General features: G+C 36.6%; 1 protein-coding gene across 1 annotated transcript; it reads left to right on the plus strand.

Annotated features, from left to right (window-relative positions):
- Positions 1–216: 216 nt before the first annotated feature.
- Positions 217–25,249, plus strand: LOC138703646 (uncharacterized). The gene is made up of 6 exons (XM_069831707.1): positions 217–335; positions 4,732–4,883; positions 10,176–10,442; positions 16,569–16,714; positions 20,715–20,860; positions 24,125–25,249. Exons 1-6 carry the CDS (start codon positions 302–304, stop codon positions 24,538–24,540), a joined length of 1,161 nt encoding a protein of 386 aa, XP_069687808.1. The 5' UTR covers positions 217–301; the 3' UTR covers positions 24,541–25,249.
- Positions 25,250–26,061: the final 812 nt, after the last annotated feature.

A 26,061-nucleotide genomic window follows, 5' to 3' on the forward strand; every position in this document is an offset into this window, starting at 1 on the left:
GGGCTTGTGCTCGTGATCACCTATAACCAACTATGTGAAAAAAATGTTACATAACCGTATATATTAAACAAATGAAATTAATTGAAAAGTATATAGCAAGGAGTAGCAAAACAAGTTTGATCTATATCTGCTACTGCTCGTAACCTTTTGCGTATTTTATGTTTAGGGAACGTGTAGTTGAGAGTTAATAATGCAAATGTTGGCTATCCTTCTGTATTGAAACTTGTAATAAAAAAAAAAAACTTAATAGTTTCATGGCGAGCTTCGTGATACATGTGTGAGTTACGAATAAAACATCATCATGACAACAAACTACAAATTGGGGATGTCGTTAGGTATGGTAATATATATACTGGGTGTTTGAAATGACAGTCAAAGAGCTGAGTGACTTGTTTCCTTATTAAAGAAAAAGGTGTGAAGTGTTAAGAGTTTCGTAATCAGTGTTTATAGATGCTAACGTAGTGTAAGAATGCCTGTGAAACATTTTGTGCAAATTTGATTATATTTTCTTTTCGTACTTGATGACGTAAGTTTTGGGTATCTGTGTTGATTAAACTTCGGAAGGTTTATTGTTAACTCTTTTCATATAGACGACCCATTGGTGCTTTTGTCTTTTGTTGGTGACAACTCAGTGTGTTACTTTTGCACTTTATTCTACGGTCACCATGGACTCAGGCTTATTACAATTCCCGATATTTTGCGTTAGTATGCCGTAGATACTATATTAGCCTGATAATATTTCGGTCTTTATTGAGTATATAGTATTCGTGCAATCAGGTTAAGGTTAGGTTTATTTTTATGTACATATAGGTAATTTTTTTAACGCTCTATGGGTCGCTCACTAGTAGTACTTACTGTGTTTTAGAGAGATTGAACGACCCTAGAATAAAGGTAAGACACTAAAAAGTGTGCCGTAACGTTGCGAGAAATCAAGGCCAAATGTACATAGTATGTGAAGTAGGCTGATTATTTCAGGGAAAATATACCTTTCGTTCGCTGATTTCTTCTGTGCAAAAAAAGTATAATTTTTTAGTTCAGAGAAAATAATCGTCTTTATTTGCTGATCAGACACATGGTATTACTCATTTTAATGTGATATTTTGGGTGAAACTAGCGCTGACGTAGTTCGAGTGATTTCGAAAGTGAAAATAGTTGGATAAATTTCAGAACACGGATTCCTTCCATTTCCTCTTACTTCAAAGTCCCAACTTTGTGCACACAAAATAAATTATTGGCACTGAAAAGCACCTTTTCGTAAGCATGATGATGCGCATTCGACAAACACAGACAAATGTGCTCTTTTTAGAATTTTAAGATATAGGCCTAATTGTCTGTGAGGAATCCGTATAACTTACTGAAATTTTCCCACGTAATAGAAAATTAAAGGGAACAGTCCCAATGAGCCACGGTAATGTACGCTTAAACTATTTTAGCACGAATTCAAGTAAAATATTAATTTTACTCCATTTATATTTTGTTTTGGTCCAGGGAAAATAGAATACAAATGAAGTAAAAATTAATATTTTATCGTGGCGATCAATGGAACTATTCCTTTTCTTTTCTAGTTTATCCCAGTGATTCTAGAAAGTGTAACAATAGCGTTCCTGTAGAGTATTTCCCCACGAAAACTACACCAAAGAAAGCACAAGTTTCTTTTGTTTCATTGGCTTCTATGAGATGTAGCTATATAGTGATAAACACCAGCAACAAATATTTTGGTATTTCTCCAGAAAAGCTACACCAAAGAAGGCAATTTTTTTTTTTGCTTCATGGCTTCTGTCAACTGTATATATAATGATAAACAGTGGTTTCAATTTGCAGTCAGAAATATTTTCAGCATAATAATTGTTTGATACCTGTATATTGTAAAGCATTCTTATAACTCTCCTCTCACTTGTTAAAAATATAACACTTGATAGGTCCAGGATGCAATACAAGGGAAACTGACCGTTTCCTTAGTAATTTGTCCTGGACCTTTTGCATGTTATGTTTGCAATCACTAATTGAAGCATGCGACCGAACAATGGAACAAGCGCCAACTTGAGCAAAGCTAGAATTTTCAGTGTAACATCCAGACTGAGACCTCTTCTATCGTGACTCATGGCCTTTTTCATCGAAAATCCGCAGGAGACTCGTTTCCTTTCGTGTATTGGGTGTAGGATAAGCTGAAATGTTTTAAAATTACCTCTCCTGAACAATTTGCTGATCCGGGGTGGACCAAAACCAAAACCAACTGTTGCTGCCTTGTAACATATGGAGTTGGTTCTCCAAAGGCTAGGGAAAGATAACCCTGATAAAAAATTACCTGGTCCTCCAGGCAGGGGGTTTGGCGATGGCCCGACTACCCATCACAGTAAAAAGCCTTCAGTTACGAAACCAACACGAATAGAAGCCGGACTGTCTAATGGAATAACAATAGGCAGATATGACTTCGAGAGAGTGGATGAATTTAAATACCTCATTCTAATGATATTTCATATGAAATAAAGTAGAGGTTAATGGCTGCCAATAGAGCTTACTTCGCCTTAAGAAAGTTACTTTGTTCAAGAATTTTATCTCGTACCACAAAGATAACTATCTATAAAACACTTATAAGACTGTACTAGCATATGCTGCAAAAAAGGACGCTGGAAATTTGGATGCCTTTGAGAGGAAGATACTCCGTAAAATAATTGGCCCAGTATTCGAGAGAGGAAGATGGAGGAGGCAATATAATGATGAGTTGTATTCCATCTCTAAAGATCTGCCTATTAGAAGAATAGTAAAAGCAGCAAGATTAAGGTGGGCTGGGCACGTGGCACGGATGAATGATGTAGAAATTCCTAAAAAGATATTAAATGGAAATCCTGGGGGCCAAAGAAAGCCGTGGACGACCAAGAATAAGATGGTTTGATGGACGATGAAAGAGTAATGGAACGGAGAAAAATTCTCTCCGGCGCCGGGATTTGAACCCGGGTTTTCAGCTCTACGTGCTGATGCTTTATCCACTAAGCCACACCGGATACAATCCCGGCATCGGACAGAATTGTCTCTGATTGAGTTCCAACTCTTGGGTTCCCTCTAGTGGCCGACCTCTGCACTACGTCATAGATGTCTATGAACATAGGACCGAAGTCCACACATGTGCTGAGGTGCACTCATTATGAGTGACTAGTTGGCCAGGATCCGACGGAATAAGCGCCGTCTTAAATCACTTCGTGATTTACGCATATCATATATTATTTCAATGTACCGAAGTACATATGATATTTCCATGCAGATATTCTGCGTCATCATACGATGAAAGAGTAATGGAACGGAGAAAAATTCTCTCCGGCACCGGGATTTGAACCCGGGTTTTCAGCTCTACGTGCTGATGCTTTATCCACTAAGCCACACCGGATACAACCCCGGTGTCGGACAGAATTGTCTCTGATTGAGTTCCAACTCTTGGGTTCCCTCTAGTGGCATGGAAATATCATATGTACTTCGGTACATTGAAATAATATATGATATGCGTAAATCACGAAGTGATTTAAGACGGCGCTTATTCCATCGGATCCTGGCCAACTAGTCACTCATAACGAGTGCACATCAGCACATGTGTGGACTTCGGTCCTATGTTCATAGACATCTATGACGTAGTGCAGAGGGCGGCCACTAGAGGGAACCCAAGAGTTGGAACTCAATCAGAGACAATTCTGTCCGACGCCGGGGTTGTATCCGGTGTGGCTTAGTGGATAAAGCATCAGCACGTAGAGCTGAAAACCCGGGTTCAAATCCCGGTGCCGGAGAGAATTTTTTTCCGTTCCATTACTCTTTCATCGTATGATGACGCAGAATATCTGCATGGAAATATCATATGTACTTCGGTACATTGAAATAATATATGGTTTGATGGAGTTGAGGAAGACATATGTAAGATGGGATACAGGAATTGGAAAGCAATTTCGCAGGATCGAGACAACTGGCGGAAAATCGTGGAAGAGGCCAAGGTTCACAATGAACTGTAGCGCCAAGAAAGAAGAAAGAAGAACAATTTGCTGAGTGGCGCTTGTTCTGTTGTTCAGCCACACACTTCAATTGGTGACAAAAAGGGGGCTGCAGTAATGCATTAGAATATACAGGTATGTCTTAAGTATGAAACTATTTGTATGCTGGAAGTATTGGTATTACCTTTGGCATTTCATCATTCTATGTATAATATATTAAGCCTGTTAATCTTACATCTTAGGCTTAACAAATGAAAAGTTATTAAGAACATATTACGAGTAGCTAAATAAATCTCAATTTTAAGGTCTTCAAATAAAAGAGAAAATCAGAAATATCTGCTGCTTCTGTATTATTTTAAGAGGTGTCGAATACTCATTACTAGTGAGTGACAGTGTTACAGCAGCAGCATTGGCGAGAGGATGTGGTGGAGATATTGGTAGTAATAGCAGCAGCAGCAGCAGCAGTTTTTCAGATTGTGCCAAATAAAGTAGGCTACCGTTATTTTAAAATTAGAATTAGTGGTATTTCATTTTTAGGTATGTGTCTCTTATTGGCCGAAATCGAGAAACAAATTTTGACTGTAAAGATTTGTTCAGTTTTTCATGATACAAAAAGAAAAACTGTATAAATGTAAATGCGTAAACATTTGTGGTGCCATTTATGTGAAGTTTTCCTTTAAGGAATGGGAAATTATACTAGGCTATATAGGCCTACGCATTTTCAAAATGATTTAAATGGTTCTTTGCCTTAAAACACTAGATGAAATCATCCGTTTGAATCGGAAAAGTACTGCAAGTGGTGCAGGAAGTGTTGTTTCAAGAGGAACCCAACAATCTCGAGGCAGGCGTGGTGGCAGAGGCAGATATCAAGGCAGAGGTCGTGGACGCGGTCGAGGTGGCAGATTCAATCAGGTAACATTATGAATCCTAATGAAATAACAGCAAAAACGTATTACGGCGAACGCCAGTAGGGGAAGTTATCCCCACCCGCGCCGCTCGGCACCTCGTTCGCATGCTCTCTCTCTCTCTACTGTCTCTCTCTGCTATCTGTCCCGCTTCGATGGATCACTGCCTACCACAACGCATTAGACAACTGTCCACAACCACAATGCAATATGCATTAGACAACTGTCCACAACCACAATGCAATACACATTAGACAACTGTCCACAACCACAATGCAATACGCATTAGACAATATGCATTAGACAACTGTCCACAACCACAATGCAATACGCATTAGACAACTGTCCACAACCACAATGCAATACGCATTAGACAATATGCATTAGAAAACTGTCCACAACCACAATGCAATACGCATTAGACAATACGCGTTAGACAACTGTCCACAACCACAATGCAATACGCATTAGACAATATGCATTAGACAACTGTCCACAACCACAATGCAATACGCATTAGACAACTGTCCACAACATGTACTGACACAACACAACACAATGTAATGTGGTTTTCATTAAACAACACTCACCTGTTAACTTTGCTCGTCCTCGAAGTAACACAATAGTCTTTTTTTTCCCACAGGTTGGACGCTCGTAATGAGTACACGTCTTCGGTACGGATCATCACTACACGTGGTTACGTCTGTATACGAAGTTGGACACGGACACAATGAAGCCACCCCCATAGTCAACCCCTACCAAGCGACATTCACAAGCCCACCAGTTTCTACCCACGCTATTCGGTCATTGTCCCCTTCTACAATACGTTATGGCAGTTCCCTTAAACATAAATAGATTAATTTTCCCTTCTACCCCCAACTCGCCTCGGTAGCCGAGAGGTCTAAAGCGTGAACAAAAGGCGTGCGTTTAGGTTTAGTTACGAACTTTCTCGGATCGAATCTCCCCTCCTGCGAAGTCGTACGACAAAAAAAAAAAAAGAGAGAGACATTAAGCAAGGAACAGAGAAGGAGAGACTGGAGAGAGAGAGAGAGAGAGAGAGACTGACAGGACGAAGTTCCTCTTTTGCTTCGTAGGTGTCGTTACTCTTTTTGTTCCACTTTCCTACACTAGATGTCACCCTACCCTAAACCCCTATTTCTACTCTTTCCCGCTAGGGTGTGTGGTGAGCTTGTAGGGGAAAAGTGGAAAGGGGACGTGGGCGGAGCTTTGCGTTCGCCATATTACGTTTTTCCCGAAATAACTATAGTACCGGTATGTAGATTTTCTGTTACTCTTCTTAGACTTTTTGTATATGAAAGGTTCGTTCCAACAACAGTCAGGAACCGTCCGTAACTATTGTGAGTATGCAGAAAAAGTGTTCCAACACACTCCAAACCAGTTCTGAACTGGAAATGTGTACTGCAATCAGGCATTCCAACAAACTTTTGACACAGGTTCGAAACGGTCAGAAGTAATCAGCGGTTTGAGGCATGTACTGAAGAGTATGCACATCAGTGAGGTTAAGATGAAAAGTGACAGTGCAGGTGAATAATAAAACTAAAGATTTAATTTAAATTTTCGCCAAAAAGAAAGAGAATGAAAATTATTTGAGTATTGAAATAGTTCATTACAATTTCATCATGCAACTTTGATTAAAAATATAATAAATAACGTACATAAATCAATAATTAAAAAAAAAAAGAACTATTTTTATATGAGAGTCTCCCAGTACACGACATTGAATTAGCGAAATTCTTGCCTTCCATATTTTTTTGTTATGTTTTTATAGAAAATTATCGAAATTCTATTTTCTGCAATTAGAATTATAGTCGTGACGCTGTTATTCCCGGCGTGACTCCTCCTCTTTGCTTAAATCTTAGGAAGTGAAGGCTCTATAAAGTCGGTAGGTAGTATCGTTCGCCATTTTTGTTCTTTCGTTGCCAAGCTACCATACGAGGAATCTATTTGCCACACCGTTAAACATTATCATGTCGTAGCCCCTATGATAATAAATCAAATGCACTATAATTGAGCGGCAAATAACGTCTTTGTGTGCTTTTTGCGAACGCCAATGAAAGAGCCAAAATGGCGGGCGATTATATTAAGCATTTATCGAGCCTTAAGAAATGAATAACGTCTTCATAAGCGAATCACAAGACGCACATGTTTAAATGTAGCCGAACCTGCAACACGATTGGCTGCCGGAAATTAGAGTGACGGGACTATAGCTGCGAAAAGATAATAATTAAGCATCCCATTCTTAGCAAAGATGATCACAGTTATAGCATCTCTGGATTTAGTATATAACGATCCGTGAAAGCGTTCCAACAGCGTCCAGTTCAGTTTCAATCCAATAGCAGATGCTCAACTAGCGCATGCGCATAAGATGGTAGAGGAACCGTACATGAACTGATCCATGAACCGCTTGTTGGAACGAACCTGAAATTGCTTCTGCTCTGGCCATCAATTAAACCATAAAATACTTGCAATTTACATTATACTTGTCCTGTTCCTCAGTTTATCTCATAGAAACAGCTGAACATTTTGTGTACTGGTAGTCAAGTAGAAATAAGTGACACTCGTAATGAAATAGAAGACTAATTGTGGCAGAAATGAGATGGCACTTATGGTGACATAATTTTTTAGCTTGTTAGTATATTATGTAGAAATAGATTGGCATTTCTGAAAGAAGTTTCTGACTTCTTCCGGTTTCTTGTCTCTCCTTGCTTGGTCTGTGTCTATCTTAGCAAATATATGAACTAGTGCAGTGGCAGTTCCTCTATATGAGTACAGGAGCACGTGAACACCTTAAAAACTAACAATAATCATACATATTACTGTATTAATATTATTACATCTACTAGCCGTACCCGTGCGCTCCGCTGCACCCGTTAGAAATAAATATAAAGTAATTATATAATTAAAATAGGACATTTGATCCAGGGAACATTCGTGTTTGATAGAAGGATAAATCGTTTATTATGTTACTTAATTTAAATTGTATTTGCATAATTAAAATGCGATCATTTTGATCCAGAGACCACTCATTTGGTCATAAAAATTATTTTAGGAAATACAGGAAACGAATGTACAGAATAGCCTATCAAGTTTTCTGTGCATAAGAAGCTATTTTAATCTTACCTGTCCTCGATTCACTCAGAAGTTACTGTAATAACATTATAGTATTATGTCCATCTAGAGAAACTACACTTTCCAATGGTGAATTAATAATTAATTATACAAATCGGTTAATTTAGCATCCGATATTACACAGAAACATTATCTGTAGGCTATCTTTCATAGCTTTCGATTGTTGCTGTCCAAGGCCCCTTATAGACGAAGTCATTTGTTTTTTAATTCATTACACGGCCTTAGATGGCAGTTATTTTAATTTTAAAACTCATTTATCTCATTAAATATCAGTCCTATCAAAATTTTTCAAGGAATAAAACTTATCGGAAATTATTTTTAAAGAAACTTTTGTTATGTAACATTTTTCACTAAAATCAATAATAAGCGAGATATTTCTATTCATTTAATTCAGGCCCCCTTATAACCCCCCTTTTAAATAATGTATTTTGAATGCCATATAGCCTAAAATCTAAGTTACAACGAACTTAATTTATATTCCAATTTTCATTGAAATCCGTTCAGCCATTATCGCGTGAAAAGGTAACAAACATAGACAGACAGACAGACAGACAGACAGACATACAAACAAAAATTTCAAAGACGCTATTTTCGGTTTCAGGGCGATTAATTATATATGCTAAGACCAATTATTTTTGGAAAATCGAAAATTACCAGAAAAATTTCGGCTACAGATTTATTATTAGTAATAGATTACTTTCCAATGTGCAATGACGTTCCTACATTTTTCGTCTCGAGAGAATGTCCCGTTCATGTGTCGTGTGTCTTTAAATCTCCATTGGACAGGTTGACAGCAGCTCGCACAATTTTTCTCTAGCAGGGTGAAATAGCCTGAGGCGAGAATATTTTCTGGTTTGTTACAATGGTTACAATAGCTCTGCTCGCACAGGTCTTAACGTGCTAGTGACAGAGAAAGAGAGATGCTGCATCTCCCTTGGATCTGGCATCCTGTTCCTTTCTCCCTCTTTCCACGTTTTCTCTCTTTACTCTTTCTTTTCAAAATACCGTTATGCGCGGATGCTGATTTTGTTGTCTTTTGTTCAGCAAAGTAAGGAAAATACAACCTGCAATGGTGCATATTGAAAGTTGAAACAGTAACACTTGAAGTTTGGAGACGGATGTGTGTGAAATTGTGTGTTAAATTAAAAGAGGATTAAAACATTCCTCCGCACCATGACAGAAGACCGATTAAGTACATTGGCTATGTTGGCAATGGAAAAAAACTTGTTAACAACATCAGAGACTTCAATAATAAAGTTATTGATAAGTTTGCATCTCTCAAAACTAGGCGCATGGAGTTTCTATACAAATAAATCTAGACCTTCAACACCATCTACAACAGCAGTGAAGGTGAGTCCTATGAATTAATTTTACTCTACTCTTGTTTAATGGTTTTAATTTTGGTTTATATGCGAAGATTTGGTACATGCATATAGAACTGGTTTATCTCTGACGTGTGACTCAGCTATACGAGAATATATCAGTGTGTTCATTACTTATTTTTTGTGAACACCCATCCAAGAAAGGCACGAGCCGCCACTGATTACTAGTGAATAATTTAGGAAACTGGGAGCCACAGGCTTAGCTCAGGTGGCAGGCACATTTGTCTGCTGAGTTGGGGCAGCACTTGGGCATGAGTTTGATTCCTACTTGGGCTGTTTATCTGTTTTTTTTTTTCTCCTCCAAGATTTTCTGCAGCTGTGAGGCGAATGTCAGGCAATCTATGGTGAATCTTCGATCTCATCTCGGTATTGCCAATTCTATCGATGCTAAATAACCTAGTAATTGATACATTATCGTTAAATAAACAACTAAAAAATACTGGGTAGAACAATACACATGAGCTTTCGAAGTTGTAAGAGAGCAGAAAATTTTTCCTTCTAACATCACTAATTTATTCATAATTACAAAAAATTGAAGTCCTATTGGTAGATTTTAATGTGCTTGTTACTTCAGCAGTTCTGTGAGCAAACAGTCATTTTTCTTGTATCTATGACTCATGGGTTTGTGTGTGTGTGTGTGTGTGTGGCGTACGCGCTTTTCCTAGAAATATGTCCATAGATTATAAATTATTGGCTAGAAAAACAAAAAGTTTATATTTCTGAACATTGCATAAATTTAATTGTCTATATTGTTATATTGTTCATAGGTATCATACAGAAACCAGTTTGGCCAATATAAACGTGATTTTTATGGTGGTCGAAGCCCGCTTTTGAAGAGATTTGGAAGTACAGCAAGTTTGGCCAGCAGAAATCAAGCACGTTACCGTGGTTACAGAAATTTTCGAGGAAGAGGAAGAGGAAGATATGTTGGACAGCAGTTGGCTCGAAACAGAGTGAGATTGGCCACTCGGCTTCTCAATTTGCGACAGATGAACAGACGACAAACATCTCGTTTTGGCTATGATGGCTACAGGGTTAGTTTCAATTATGTTACAGTCAATAAAACTCTAGTACTATTAATTTCAACCAGTGCCTAATGGTCTGTAAGATACGTATGCATGGTCACTTGATTCCTTTGTTTAATTATCTCTGTAGGACAGATGGTGTAGTGTTATGTTTTAATAGCAAATCATATATTACAGCTTGATTCAGGGATTTTGGCCTCTGCAAAAAGTAAGTAGATGGACATTCCCTTTCTCTTGTATACCGAATTTTGCACACCTCTACTCCCTCTTACTTATCTGTCCTATTCCACAGTCTTTCTCGATATCATAACTTAAATACTCGGTCACAATATGATAACACGCTAGAAATACCACTCCACACATCATCTCTTTATTCTTCATCTTTCACTGTTGCTACTTCTCGTCACTGGAATTCTCTGCCGCCTGAAGTCAAGGGCAGCCGAACTTTAATTTCCTTTAAATGCAAATTAGAAAAATATCTTATGATGAGTTGCCAGACCTAACGCGTTGCAAATATTCAATGGAATGTGTTCCACTGTATTTATTTATTTTTTTTGTTTCTTATTTTCATTATCTAAATCATGTTTATTTATCACTTAACGCCAATATGTATCCCACTGTGTTGTTTTTTATTATTAATCTATTTTTTGTGTACATTTTATTCAATTGTCGGTTTCTGGTTTAATTATGTAAATCCTACTTAATTGTAATCTAATACTAATATGTATACTAATGTGTTTATTTTTATTTTTACTGTGTACATTTTTTTTATTGAATTATGGGCTTCTGTTTTTATGTGATTCGTATTTGATTCTAACAACATTAATATGTATTTCACTATGTTTATTTTTATTTTATGAGGTAAATTTTATGTAACTACCTATTTTGATCTCATTATGTACCTAAATTGTATCAGTATGTAATTACTTAATTCCGATCCAGTTTTATGTTCAACTGTGTAAGCAAGTTTTAATCCTGGTTGAGTGTAAGAGAAGGCCTTATGGCCTTAACTCTGGCAAGTTAAATAAAGCCATTATTATTATTATTATTAAGAGTAAGTTACTCATCACCACTGGCGGGCTGGTTCACACAGGTCAGGCCGCGCAGTCATAACATCTAACACTTCCTTCTTATCATGTCACGGTACACTCTGTCTTGAAACACAGTATTCTTCCACACGTCCCATTACTAACCACTACGTCTGTTGACTAAACGATGTCATGATGATTTATATTTTCTTGACATGAGTGTCCCTCAGTTTCGAGCATAGATATTATTTTCAGTCTTCCTCTTTCCTCTTCCCCTCCTATGCACATTTATGATTAAATTTCTTTCTTATGATGCAACATACAGCTTGCTTACTAGCCATACAACCAAGGACAGGGGCCATTGACGCTGAATCGAGCTGTACATTATGTGCTCTACTTTTTTTTGTTGATTCATAATGAGAAATTAGACATTTTTGCTTGCTGGAGTATTTTGCGGGTGCTTGTGTAAAGGGGGTTAAGTCAAATTGCAAGGTATGTAAACTTCTCTCCTTTGGTACTGAACAAAACCCTTTTGTCACAAAATATGGAGCACTGTAACTGCATCATGGATGGAAGAATGATTTAACCCCTTTAACACAAGAAAAAATTAATTGTGGAGAGTTGAAATCTGTACTTATCCCAGTTTAGTGAAATCATACTTAACCCCCTTTACACGAGCACCCGTGATTTGTTTCTCAAGTTTTAAATTACAAATTAAAAGACAAAGATGGAGAATTATCCATTTATTTTGCTTCTCACTAACTCATTTACTTTTTCATTGGTTATTTAAGGTTTCTGGCACATGGAGAGAGATTATTACTTTTACAAACTGTTTTCAGCTGTAAACAAATGCAGTTACATTTAATTTACTCCAGTATCAGTAACAATATTTTTAGTTCTTTTTATGTTTCTTTCAGGTAATATCAAATACAGGGTTGTTTCCGACCTCTGATAACGAATTTGAATGATATGTGTGTCAGGAATCACACCGACAGCTGAATTGCGGCAAGAGGTGACAGACCAGAGTAGTGAGTGATCTCATAATCAGAGTGCACGGTGTATCACAGTAGCGATGCCCAAGAAAATCGAGCCTTTTTGGGAAGGATACATAACCCTTTCCGATGCCAAGTACAGTTACATGAAAACCATAGGAGCCTGCAAAGAAACGTGGTTTCGTTATTTGCAAGAAAGTCATCTTGTGTGTACCTAATAAGACTGGCAAAGCTCGGATGGGATTAATTCCAGAGTGGAAAAAGCAAGCAAATCCACGAGATGATACAAATTAATTCCATTCCAGCTTTACCAATCTTATTAAGTACACAGAAGATACCTTTCTTGGAAATAACGAAACCTCGTTTATTGCATCCACACCTGTGGAGTAACGGTTAGCGAGTCTAGCCGCGAAACCAGGTGGCCTGGGTTCGATTCCCGGTCAGGGCAAGTTACCTGGTTGAGGTTTTTTCCGGGGTTTTCCCTCAACCCAATATGAGCAAATGCTGGGTAACTTTCGGTGTTGGACCCCGGATTCATTTCACCGGGATTAGCACCGTCATATCATTCAGATGCTAAATAACCTAAGCTGTTGATGAAGCGTCGTAAAATAACCTACTAAAATTTAAAAAAAAAATCGTTAATCGTATATTGCAGCTTTATTTTATTTTCACTTAACTGTACTTGACATCGGAAAGGGTTGTTAAGTACCCCTTCCAAAAAGACTCGATTTTCTTGGGAATTTCTGCTGTGAGTCGCCGTGCACTCAATGAGATCACTCACTACTGGTCTGTCACCTCGCGCCACAGTTCAGCTGTCGTGTGACTCCTGAAGCACATGATGTCATTCAAATTCGTTATGGAGATCGAAAACAACCCTGTAGAACATCATGAAATACATTGATTAAAGTTCTCGTTAACACTTTGTTAAAACCATAAAATTTACTTAAGTCTACGTTAAAAAAAGTGTTAAAATTGTTAAAAAAGGCATATACCTTCGACAGACGGCCCGTTTCGACGCTATGTTACGTCATCTTCAGTGTCTCTTGAACCACTAGTGATCTTGACTCTATGATGTGCATTTGTCGATGGTAGGGGTGGGGGTGTGTTGTTCCTATGGTGGGGGCTGGCTGTTTGTGTGTTATGATGTATTATGACGTCGAATAATGTGTGTGTATTGAACTGCAATTGTCTGTTAAGTATATACAGTAGCGTGCAAATTAATCCGAACAACGTAATTACTTATGCAAAAACACTCAAACGGGATAAAAAAAGGATCTAAGACCTACCTCAGTAATCTATGTGGCCTCCCTTGTTCCTAATAACAGCTCTGAGACGATTTGGCATGGATTCCACTAATTTCCCACAAATATTCTTCATTTCTTCATTGCGAAACCATACACCATTGAGGGCAGAAATCATCTTCTCCTTTGTAGAACAATCCATTTTTTGCATTCTTCTTTTGCAAATTGACGACAAGTTCTCAATGGGGTTGATGTCGGGTGAGTTGCCTGGCCAGGGGAGTACTTGAATATTCTTCTTGTTGAAGAATTCTGTAGTTTTTCGAGACGTATGGCATGGTGCCAGGTCTTGTTGGAACACACCTCTGCCATCCGGAAATGATTTTTGCAGCTGGGGTACGATTCTGGTTTCCAATAAGTGAATATATTTGTCAGAATTCATCATTCCCTTGATAGGTATTAATGCTCCAGGCCCTTCATGTGTAAAACAACCCCAAAACATTACTTTAGGGGGGTATTTGGGTGCTTGTTGGAGGTGAGCTGCTGTTACTTTTTCGGATGCTTTCCGTACGTAAGAAACACGGTGGCCGTGGACCTCGAAATGAGACTCATCGGAAAAAAGTACATTCTTCCAGTCATTCACTGTCCAGTGTTGATGTAATTTTGCCCACATTAAGCGTTTTTTGCACGTAACATGGATAGCAGTTGCTTCTTAATAGGCTTACGAGCCCTTCGTCCAGCTTCCAAAAGCCTACGCCGCACTGTTGTGACGTGAATATTCGTCCCAGTGGTAGCCATTAACTTGCGGGTTAAGTCGACAGCAGTTAGTCTAGGATTTAATTTACTTTTCCTGACAATTAAACGATCATCTGCAGGTGAAGTCTTCCTTTTCCGACCACAGTTTCCTTTTTTCTGGGGTGTGATGGACCCAGTCTCCCTGTATCGTTTTATGATCGAATTAACAGTAGCCAAACCGATGTGACATTCTGCAGCAATTTGCCTCTGTGTCATAGAAGAATGCTCTGCTAATGTTGTAATTTTAGACCGTTTTCGTGGAGTTGTATCCATTTGTGAAGACGACAGAATGTACACAGGATTGCAGTATTAAGTCTTCAACACAACTGAAATGCTTATAAGTACAAAACGACAGGCAAAATGTCACATATTATGAAAAAAATAATAATGACAGACCTTCAACAATGGAATTACACGTACTAAAGATGTCAATTAAAGCGGTATGAGCAGCTGTGAGGCCAACAATGACAGAAAATGTAAAAATATGTCGTGTTCAGATTAATTTGCACGCTACTGTATTGTGGGTATGCTATTGTATTCTTATATATTTCGTACTGTTCTAGGATGTTTACTTGTGAACTTTTTGGTGTGATGTGTAAAATTTCCATATCTGTTTCTATATTATTGTAGTCATGATTATTGTTGATAATGTGGTCTGCATAATTTGATGTGATGTAGGGTTTGGTTATAGCTTTAATATGTTCATTATATCTTGTGTGAAAGGATCTTCCTGTCTGTCCTATGTAAAAATGTGGGCAACTATTGCATTTTAATTTGTAAACTCCAGTTGAATTATATTTATTTGAATGTTTAATGTGATTATTTAGATATTTCTGTGTTGTATTATTTGTTTTGTATGCTATCTTGTATTTTAGTTTTCTGAATGAAGTTGCAATTTTGTGAGTGTTGGTATTGTGATATGTTAATGTTATGTATTTATTCTCACGTGGTGTTTGTGTTGGTTTGTTCTGTTTTTGTTTTGCCTTTTTTATTAGTGTGTCTATTATGTTATCGGTTGAGAAGCTCTTATCATCCAGTCTGCTGTCCAAAAATCTGAAAGTTAGAATTTATAAAACAGTTATATTTCCGGTTGTTCTGTATGGTTGTGAAACTTGGACTCTCACTCTGAGAGAGGAACATAGGTTCAGGGTGTTTGAGAATAAGGTGCTTAGGAAAATATTTGGGGCTAAGCGGGATGAAGTTACAGGAGAATGGAGAAAGTTACACAACACAGAACTGCACGCATTGTATTCTTCACCTGACATAATTAGGAACATTAAATCCAGACGTTTGAGATGGGCAGGGCATGTAGCACGTATGGGCGAATCCAGAAATGCATATAGAGTGTTAGTTGGGAGACCGGAGGGAAAAAGACCTTTAGGGAGGCCGAGACGTAGATGGGAGGATAATATTAAAATGGATTTGAGGGAGGTGGGATATGATGATAGAGACTGGATTAATCTTGCACAGGATAGGGACCGCTGGCGGGCTTATGTGAGGGCGGCAATGAACCTTCGGGTTCCTTAAAAGCCATTTGTAAGTAAGTAAGTAAGTGTCTATTATGTTAGGGTTGTATCCATTGTCTTGTGCTATATATTTTATTGTGTTTAATTCTTCAGTGTAGTTATCATTGTTTATTGGTATATTAATTAATCTGTGTGTCATTGTACGGAAAGCTGCATGTTTATGTTGTATGGGATGATTTGATGAATTGTGTATATGTGTTGTGGTTGTAGTGGGTTTCCTGTATATTTTGAATTCGTGTCTGTTATTTGTTTTGGTTATGGTGATGTCTAAGAAGTTTATAGCTTGGTTATGTTCCATTTCTATTGTATATTTTAATTTGGGTTGTATTTTGTTGAGTTGTTGATGTAGGTTTTCTATTTGTCTTTTGTTTCCATTATATAAGACTATTATGTCATCTACATATCGATGCCAGTGCATTATTTTCTCTGCGTGTTTGTTATCAGTGTTTAGTATGTGTGTTTGTTCATGAAATAAAAATTAATATATTTCTTTTGAACAATTTAAGATTATTGGTTTAAATTTCGAGTGATTAATATTGATTTTTCATAATTTCAGGTTTTATCAGGTCCAAGAGGTTTTCAAATGAGGCGAGGCCTTCGGACTAACAATATTATGACAGGTTCTTTCCGTTCAGACCAGTTAGTGAAACTAATGCAACGACAAACAGTGCAGCAAAAATTAAATCATGCGAGAGCACTGAAGTAAGTTCTCCAACATTATTCTTCTTCATTTTGTTAAATGGCTGGAGTTTGGCTTACGTTATTGATCCTCTTATTGTCCTGTACTGACTAGTACTTCTGGTTTCTTGTTTTCCATATCCAGTTGTTTGTGGTGACACAGGTGCTCTTTGATAGGGTGTCACATTACATAAGGCACATCCATTTCTTGTTACAATTCCTATTCTTTGGAGGTGTTCATCAAAATATACATAACCTGTTTCTAATTATGAAAGGTTGTCTTCTTGGTGAATTGAAGTTTAAAAATATCATTAGCTGTACCTAAATGTAATGGTTGAAAGTATTACAGATGAAAAGATGGTGGGGGAAAGAGTTTCCATGTGGTTATTCTATGTTCACTTTCATAATGCAAATACGTAAATGGAAATGTTAGGTAAAGGATTTTGTACAACAAATTCTGCATATTGTGGTGGAGTGAAGAGAATATGAATAAGCAGCTTTGTCATTTTATCTTTGTAACTTAAAAAATTAAGTACAGTTTATTCCTTGTATCCGGCAACTGTGGGACAAAGTGTGTGTGTATCTAATGCCTACCCACTTCACTTTACATGATTCGGGTTTCACATACTGCGGATAGATGTCAGGACTGTGACCCATTTCAAGTTGTACACCACTTCGGCAGGCCATGTTAGGTATACTGTGGGACAAAGTCAGTGCTGGATAACTGATTTTGCCAGATAATTGGAAAATACGTTTATAGGTTATGTAAAGACATACATTGTCCTACACAAACATTTTTTTTCCATGTTGAAATTTAGTAATTTTCATATAGACATTTAAAAATAAAGTTTTGAAATAGGTACAATGTTTATTTTTAATACTGACTACGATAATGTACATTCATCAGTTCATAATAATTATTGTAATATATAATAGCGTAAAAATAATAAATGTTTTCGTATGACAATTTTAAATAGCGGCCACGTAATGTGAAGAGCAGTATAGCCAACGTCTCAACTATGAAGACAAAGTAGCACTCGATGATTTGAACCGCTTTAACATACCTCTGTCTGCTTGTTTATATATACAATCTATCTCTTGAATGAAACTTTTACGCGCTGTAGGAACAGAGAATTTCACACTTTCCTATTTAGACTTGTCCAACACTCCTTTGAAACGGGCGAGTTCAAATGGTAAATTTAAAGATATCGTCTCTGCGCATTGTTTGCGAGGCCCAAGTTACAGCTTACCAATCCTACCCGATCTGCTTCAAGGACATAATGGGGTTTTCTGTCTGTTTTCACGCGAGAACAATGTAAAGAGTAAACAATATGCGGCATGTGCAATACACAAAAACCACCCACGTCTTCATCTGACTTCCCTTTCGCATGAATGACTTTTTTCTTTTGGACACTAGCAAGAATTGCTGTTTTGGTATTGCCGGTTATTTGGGTGCCGGATACGAGGGATTTTACTGTATTCAGATTTGAGATGTATCCATTGTACCTGTAACTAAACTATTCTCTCTCTCTCTCTTCACAAGTATTGAAATTCAGAATTACGATATTACATAATTACCATTACATTTATAGTTATTGTGGTATTTTAGTGAATTTCATAACTTTATTTAATGTGGAACTACTTTCATTGTGCTTGAATGTAGAAAATATTTATAAAACATGAAATGCTTTATTACTTTCATTCCAATGTGGGAATTATTAGAAAAGTCAGCTTCTGAACAATGAAAAATTTAGTTTAGAAAGAAACTGAATTTTAGGAATTTTTGGTAGGTACTAAATGTCATAATTATAAGAGAAACTAACTGCATTTATTTTATTAGGCCTATGTATCCAAGCCAAGAACTGTACCAACATCATTATGCATGTGGTAAATAAAAGATCAAGTACAAATTAATGTATAGGTACATAAGGTTTCTTTTAATCTAGCATAATTGTTAATTACATTGCACTGATTTGAATTGACATAATATGTCTAAGGCCCAATTGTATAAAGCTCTCTGATTAAAGATCAACTTTGATCGAAGATCGGAAAGTGAACCGAGTTCAGACACTTCTTCTATTGTATAAAACTTTTCCACGATCAAATTACCTTGGTTCAAATGCAATCTACGTTCACGTGAAAAGGATTTGGCAACATCGCATGAACAGGTGAAGTATGTGTTGCGCGGGCCATGTTGTATAGGTTTGTTCAGTGTCGCCAATCTAGCGACTTTAACTCTTTTCCAACGACAATTTCTTTTAACTTTTATATTGCTTAAATAGAGATTTAGCGACCTTTTTAACACCCCATAGTGACAAAATTTAATCTTTCTTTGTTTATAATGAGAAATCTAGCGACTTTCCAACTACTTTTTGGCGACTTTCCGTACACTCTGTTGGAGACACTGATTTGTTTTGTGCATTGTAAATAATGGCGGACAATAAGAAGAAGGCTGACTGCTATCCAAGTTGTTATCATGTTATGGTGTTTGATACTGCTAAACATAATAAAGCTTTATAAAATGACAATTTTCGTTTAGTAATACAGTTAATTGAAAATTGATGAATGTACCTATCATATCCATTAATAATAATTAATGGTTATAAACATAATATAATTATAGGTTATGTTATTTGATACTGCTTAACACGATAAAGCCTTATAAACTATAAGAATGTTTGTGTATTAAGGCAAGACATTGAAAACATATATATACCATATGTATTAATATTAATAACAATGGTTATTCTTTTTGCACAGTCTGCCACTCATATATTTCAAACAGAAAAGAAATAACTGAACTTGGATCATCTAACTTAATCGGAGAAATTTCTTCAGTCAAGGTTGACTTTAGTTTAAGAAAAATTAATCTCAGATTAGACTTTATACAACACAAAATTCCAAGTTCAGCTAGAACGAGGATCAATTTAACCTCTGATCTAAGATTAAATGGTTTATACAATCGGCCCTAAAAACGTTAGTTATAATGAAATATTTGTGTGACTATATTTTATAGTGTATCTTGGCTTTCAATCAATTGCAGATCAGTAAGTGATGTCATATTGCTTTGGTCTAGTACGGTTCATGACTTGGATAGATATTATGAATGATTGATTGTTGAAAGATTTTCCTACATAATTTGTAATTTGAAGAATTGGCAGATGTTTGAAGAGATTGACAGACAAAATTCATTTGGAGATTGAAATTGACCACATAGGTTTAAGTTAGTGGGTGGTAATTGATTGTTATTTATTATTATTATTATTATTATTATTATTATTATTATTATTATTATGTTGTTGTTGTTGTTTTCTAATGCCAGGCGTTTGACAATAAAGTCATTTGACCTCTTGCACTCCAATATTTTTCAAAGATATTATCATGACCAGCCACTGAAGCACAGATTATGAAAAATGGCAAGTTGTAGCCAATTTAAGTGAACACCATATTTTGACGTTTTGGTGGCTACTTCATTCACACACAACCCCCAGAATGTCTGGAGGACCACACCTGCTGTTGGTCGACGGGTCCATTGGACCTAGCTAGGAGATCTTGTTGATCACCAGCTTTCCCTCCTTAAGCCACTGGAGGACGATTTTAGTGCCATAGCAGGTCAGCACTAGGAACAGAAAAGTAGAAAGAGGAGGAAGGAAAGGGAAATGAACCCCTAGGCCTCGAATACTCTAATGCCGTCAGGGTCGAAGAAAGTAAGAGTTCAGTCGGAGGACTGGATAGGAAAGGGTAGAGAGGGAATTAGGTATTGGTTAGAGGAAAATTATACCAAATTCAGTCATTAACTCATCAAGCTGACCAGTGCTAATTGATGAGTAGCCCCTCCCTTTAGTTCAGCTTGTAAACTTATGCTTACTAACAGCTGCACCACGGGAAGGTAGGGATGGGACATTGTGCATTTGTCCAGGTTGGTTCCTTAAAGCCTTCAATGGGAAGGATTAATGGCTCTCCCCCCTGTATCCGACAGATGCCCTTTTGATTATGGATTGTAGTATAAATTCTTTCTTTTCAGGGCTGCCCAATCTCTGGACAAGAACACAGTAACTGGATCATCGGACATGCTCACTGTTTGCATTTCTAATGATATTGCAGCAAAACGAAGGCAAAGACAACGTACAACTCCATTCAAAAAGTTCGGAAGTGTCAATTCTCTGATCAGTAAGTATGAGAGTAAATAGATGAGGTTTGCCAAATGTGTTTAAAGTCACATAAAATTAATTTCTGCTTCACTTTTCGTAGATAAATTTAATGTATTGTTTCCTGTATGCAGTTTAACATCTTAAGTTTCATTAGAACAGAATATAAATAAAAACATGTAAACAAAATGAACGACGTACACGACATCCATCTTATCAGAATTATATCAAGTGTCATCTGTTAATGGTTTTAATGTTTTAATGTTAATGTTTTATAGATCTGTTTTAATCTGTTTTATTTAACTAGTGTTTTGTGTTTTAACATATTATGAAGTGACATTGTACAATTAACAGCTGATTGTGGACACGGTAATCACAAGTTAGCCTTAAAAAAGTGCAATTACGATTTCGTTGTTTGTTAAGGTGCGTACACACTTAGCGAACGAACGACAAACGAATGCATTCACTGAAATCGGTATGTGTGTACGTTGCAGCAAAGGCAAGCCGATCGTTTGGTTTGCCTTCGGAAGTGATCCGTCGCTTGTCGGTACATCAAAGGAAGTTGGTATTCGTTGTGGACGGGATTTGCCACTAGTTTGTAGTGCATAGCAGAACTCAGCGCTTAGTTCAATTTCACCAACAGGATGTCGAAACTGGAGTGGATGGAAGACGCTGTTATAAATCTTATTAATGCATATAGGGAGCAGGAAACTTTATGGAATCCCAAGCATCCTACTTACCACAATAAAGTAAGAAAACATGATGTTTGTGAAGCTATTGGAAAGATGTTCAGCTGCAAGATAGGTGAGTCAAACACGTGCAAAATTTGAAAATTATTTTTGTTTATTTATTTTCAGTGGATACGTGTTTGTTGTTTATTGTAGGGAGCAGAAGTCAAAATTAAATTGAGTCCCTACTGACATCATTCACTGTCTTTCTTGGAAATTTTGGGCCCTATTTTGCACAGTAATATTTCGAAGTCTGTTTCTGAAATGCGACAGAAGTTGTGAAACTGTCCTGATTCCATTCGACTTAAATCACGAAGCAAGTCAGTGCCTCTATATTGACTGCAACTTTCGTAGAGTGGCGTCTGCCACCATCGCCTTTTGGTTTTTAACGTTCTTTTTGTTAAACTGTCTATAATAACAACGGCTGCACTTGCTATAATTATATTTTCGTCTGCCTTTATTGCGGATAATCAGCGAACGTGAATGTTTTCTGACCATTTGCTGATGATTTGTACGTTGCTCCAAACAGCGAACAAACAACGAAGTTTCGCTTCATTATTCGTTCGTTTGCTAAGTGTGTACGCACCTTTAGATATGTATTGCATTTAACCAATGTGGCATAATATTAAGTATGTATTTAAGACAACTTTTAAGATCTGAAGATGGCATAAATATGCCGAAAACGTTCATCAATAAAATGTAACATATAAATACTACATTGTAAGATAAGCATTAGATGGCCCCATTCATTCCAAACACAGTTATTATAATGTTTTTTTATTGTTCCTTCAGGTTTTCTCCAAAATTTGATCATTGTTGTAATGGAGGATAAAACATATATAAATACAGGAAGTGTGCTAGGATCAATAAAATTTATCGTTGCAGCAGGGTTTATTGTTACATTGGTTTTCATTATATGGAGGTTCTGCTGTTGGCATGATGTGCTAAACAGAGTAGGTGAAACTCCAGGTTGTACTCGTTTATCCTGAACTTGGAATGTGTATACAGTTTCAAATGATGTTGTTGTTGTTTGTTGTTTTCTAATGCCAGGCGTTTGACAATAAAGTCATTTGACCTCTTGCACTCCAATATTTTTCAAAGATATTATCATGACTAGCCACTGAAGCACAGATTTTGAGGTGTTCCGAATCCATTTCTTGGTATGAGTTGCACAATGGGCAGTGAGGGGACTGATATATTCCAATTCTATGCAGGTGTTTGGCCAAACAATCATGGCCTGTTGCCAATCTAAATGTAGCTACAGACGATTTTCGTGGTAAATCGGGAATTAACTGTGGATTTTGATGCAGAGAGTTCCATTTTTTCCCTTGGGATTGTGTTATCAAATTTTGTTTGTTGAAGTCTAAGTATGTAGATTTAATAAATCTCTTCACAGAGTAATACATAGATTTAGTAACAGGTCTGTAAGTAGCAGTGCTGCCCTTCTTTGCTAAAGCATCCGCATTCTCGTTTCCCAGGATTCCACAATGGGATGGTATCCATTGGAATACAATTCTTTTATTGAGTGATAATAATTGAGAGAGCATTTTAGTTATTTCTGCTGTTTGAGATGAAGGTGTGTGTTTAGAGACGATTGATAGAATAGCTGCTTTGGAGTCTAACAATATAACTGCATTCCTAAATTTATTGATGTGGCATAGAAGATTTCTGAGACATTCACTTATTGCAGTGATTTCACCATCAAAACTTGTTGTTCCATATCCAAGAGATCTATAAAGTGAGAAGAGACAGCACGTAACACCTGCACCGGCACCTTGTTCTCTGGAGTTCAAGGATCCGTCGGTGTATAAATGAAGCCAGTTTTGTGGAGGGTACCTAATATTGTCTCTAAAGACAATTGTTTCAGTATTTCAGTGTTTACTTCTGATTTCAGTATTTCTTCTGTTAAATTTAGATTATATTCTATATTTAATAGAGTTAAAGGGTTTGGTTTAATTTGTAAGTTTTCTTTTAAATTCGGGATATTGATTTTCTGTTTTAATTCTTGAACCATGGATATGAAACTTTTTTGAGTTTTCAATCTACAAAGAGGACTGTATGAATGCCAATTGTTACCTGGTAATCTGATAAGTTTTTCATATTGAATCAGTGCTTTTTCTTCTAGTGTCATTTTGATGCTGTTAATATTAGTGAGGAATCTCATAGAATCTATTGGCGTTGTTTTGATTCCACCAGTAATGAGTCTGAGAGCTTGGTTTTGAACATATTCTATGTCGTTTATGAAAGGTGAAGTAATTAAAATTTCTCCGCAGTATGTCAGCACTGGCTGTATAAACATTTTGTATGTAGTGTTCAAAGTATTCCTAGAGCATCCCCATTTCTTTCCTGCTAGCCTTTTTAGAAGGGAGAATCTTTTACGAGCTTTTTCAGAAATGTATTTCAAATGGTTGCTCCATGTCAACTTACTATCGAAAATAACTCCAAGATATTTGGATTCATAAGTCCTAGATGTTGGAATGCTTCTGAAAATAATATAGATTTGTTAACACAAATCTACTGTATAATTATTGAATAACTTTTGTTCGGCAATTTTTCAGGAGGTTCTTTTCCTAGGAGAGGCAGTAATTCGTATCTCAGCCGACAGAATGTTGCAGCTTTAAACCGGTCTTCGAGTGTAGTGGATATATCACCTGAAGGATCGATTGTGACTACAATCAGTCGTTACGGCAGATCCTCATCAGTAGCACACATGCCACGTGCAGGATCAGTTGGAAGAGTTATGCAAAACCGAGCTCAAACAATTATTGAACCATATGTACCTGTTACAAGAAATACTCTGAATGTCCAGTTACAGAAAGAAATTGCTGCTATACAAGGGAAAACTTTTGAACAGAGCACAAGTAGCATCAGCATAGAAAATGGATCTGGTACTGGTGTTGGCCTGTCGGGGTTTAAACCTATCCCTTCATTGACAGGAACTACGTTACATGAACGTTTTAGTTCAACAGTGTGAATGCCTACTTTTTTGATCATGAAGGGTATTTATTTTTATAAAAAGGTTGTATATTGCCTCAACTCACACTTTTCATATGTGACTCCCATTGTTCCGTCATTTTCATTAAGTGGAAAGATACTGGACTTTTGAGAACTACTCATACTTTTTTTTAGTTGGTTAAAATAAAATTCATTGGAGTAAGCAGCATTTTGTGTATTATAATCTGTCCAGAATAATTAGAAAGAAATTGGTAGTTCGTTCTGTAAGACAATAGTGCTGTCTGCTGAAAAAATATCAGAACTGAGGAATTGGCATGAAGATTTAAGTTTGTAGAACTTTCTCAACAAAAATAGAACAAAATGCTTTTGAATAAGTTGTAATTACAACTTCATACTAAATGTTTCGAGGCTAATCACTGTTCTCAACTCGTCAGTTGTATTTCTTTCTGCTACCAACAATGTTTCAAGCACATGTATAGTGTACATGTACCAATGATGCCCAATTCACACTATAAATTACATTATACACACTCTCGATTGTGCACTAAAACAGTAACTCCATCTACTGTATTTACTCGAAAATAAGATTCCCATTTTATACCAGATTTTTGTGTTATATTCGACATTGGATTTTAAAATCTAGTACACAGAAACATGAAAATGCAATTTTTTCTTTCTCATTTCTCTAGTATCTAATCATTAGGGCTAGGATTTTGATGAAATTGCATCTTTTTTCTATTAAGCCAGAAACATAGCTGCTTTAGTATTTATATGTTAGGTTATAAACTGAGTGTTTTAAGACACATTTGTTAGGGCATTTTTTTTTTTGCATTTTTTGCCTGTTTCAACTCATAAGAGCATTTTTTGTTTTATTCGGTCATTTTTGAGGTATTTTCATTTAATTATGGCCATAAATCCCCATTATTAATGTAAAATAATGTTATTTCCTTTGATATTTTCTCTACATATTTTGTCCCTTAATACCCATTATTTTGTATAATATTTTAATCGTTTTTCTACACAAATATTGCCATTTTAACGTAGTACACCCCATGTAATGGATCAGTCCAACCACACCTTCAATATAGACTCCTCTATACCTGCTAGTTCCGGATAAGAGTGGCCTTGTGGTGGACTACATGGAAACTACATACTTACTTACTTACTTACTTACTTACTGGCTTTTAAGGAACCCGTAGGTTCATTGCCGCCCTCACATAAGCCCGTCATTGGTCCCTATCCTGAGCAAGATTAATCCAGTCTCTACCATCATATCCTATCTCCCTCAAATCCATTTTAATATTATCTTCCCATCTACGTTTCGGCCTCCCCAAAGGTCTTTTTCTCTCCGGCCTCCCAACTAACATGGAAACTACATAAGGTAAAATAATTAATTAAAGTGTACTACTTAGAAAAAATTGTGTAAAATTAAATAAACTTAAATGTTAATACTAGAATTTAATTTAATTACTAGTCTAAATATTAGGTAGTACAAAACTTCTTTTCCTACTAAGCCAATTATGTAAGATCAATTTTTAGG

The sequence above is a fragment of the Periplaneta americana genome, chromosome 7, assembly GCF_040183065.1.
Source record: "Periplaneta americana isolate PAMFEO1 chromosome 7, P.americana_PAMFEO1_priV1, whole genome shotgun sequence".
NCBI classification, from domain to species: domain Eukaryota; kingdom Metazoa; phylum Arthropoda; class Insecta; order Blattodea; family Blattidae; genus Periplaneta; species Periplaneta americana.

What these genes read in the sequence shown, in the direction of transcription:
- LOC138703646 (XM_069831707.1), top strand. Translation starts at nt 302, where the DNA reads ATGACAACAAACTACAAATTGGGGATGTCGTTAG. An exon ending in CAAATTGGGGATGTCGTTAG is followed by an intron (nt 336 to 4,731) that starts GTATGGTAATAT and finishes TTAAAACACTAG; the next exon opens with ATGAAATCATCCGTTTGAAT. An exon ending in GAGGTGGCAGATTCAATCAG is followed by an intron (nt 4,884 to 10,175) that starts GTAACATTATGA and finishes TATTGTTCATAG; the next exon opens with GTATCATACAGAAACCAGTT.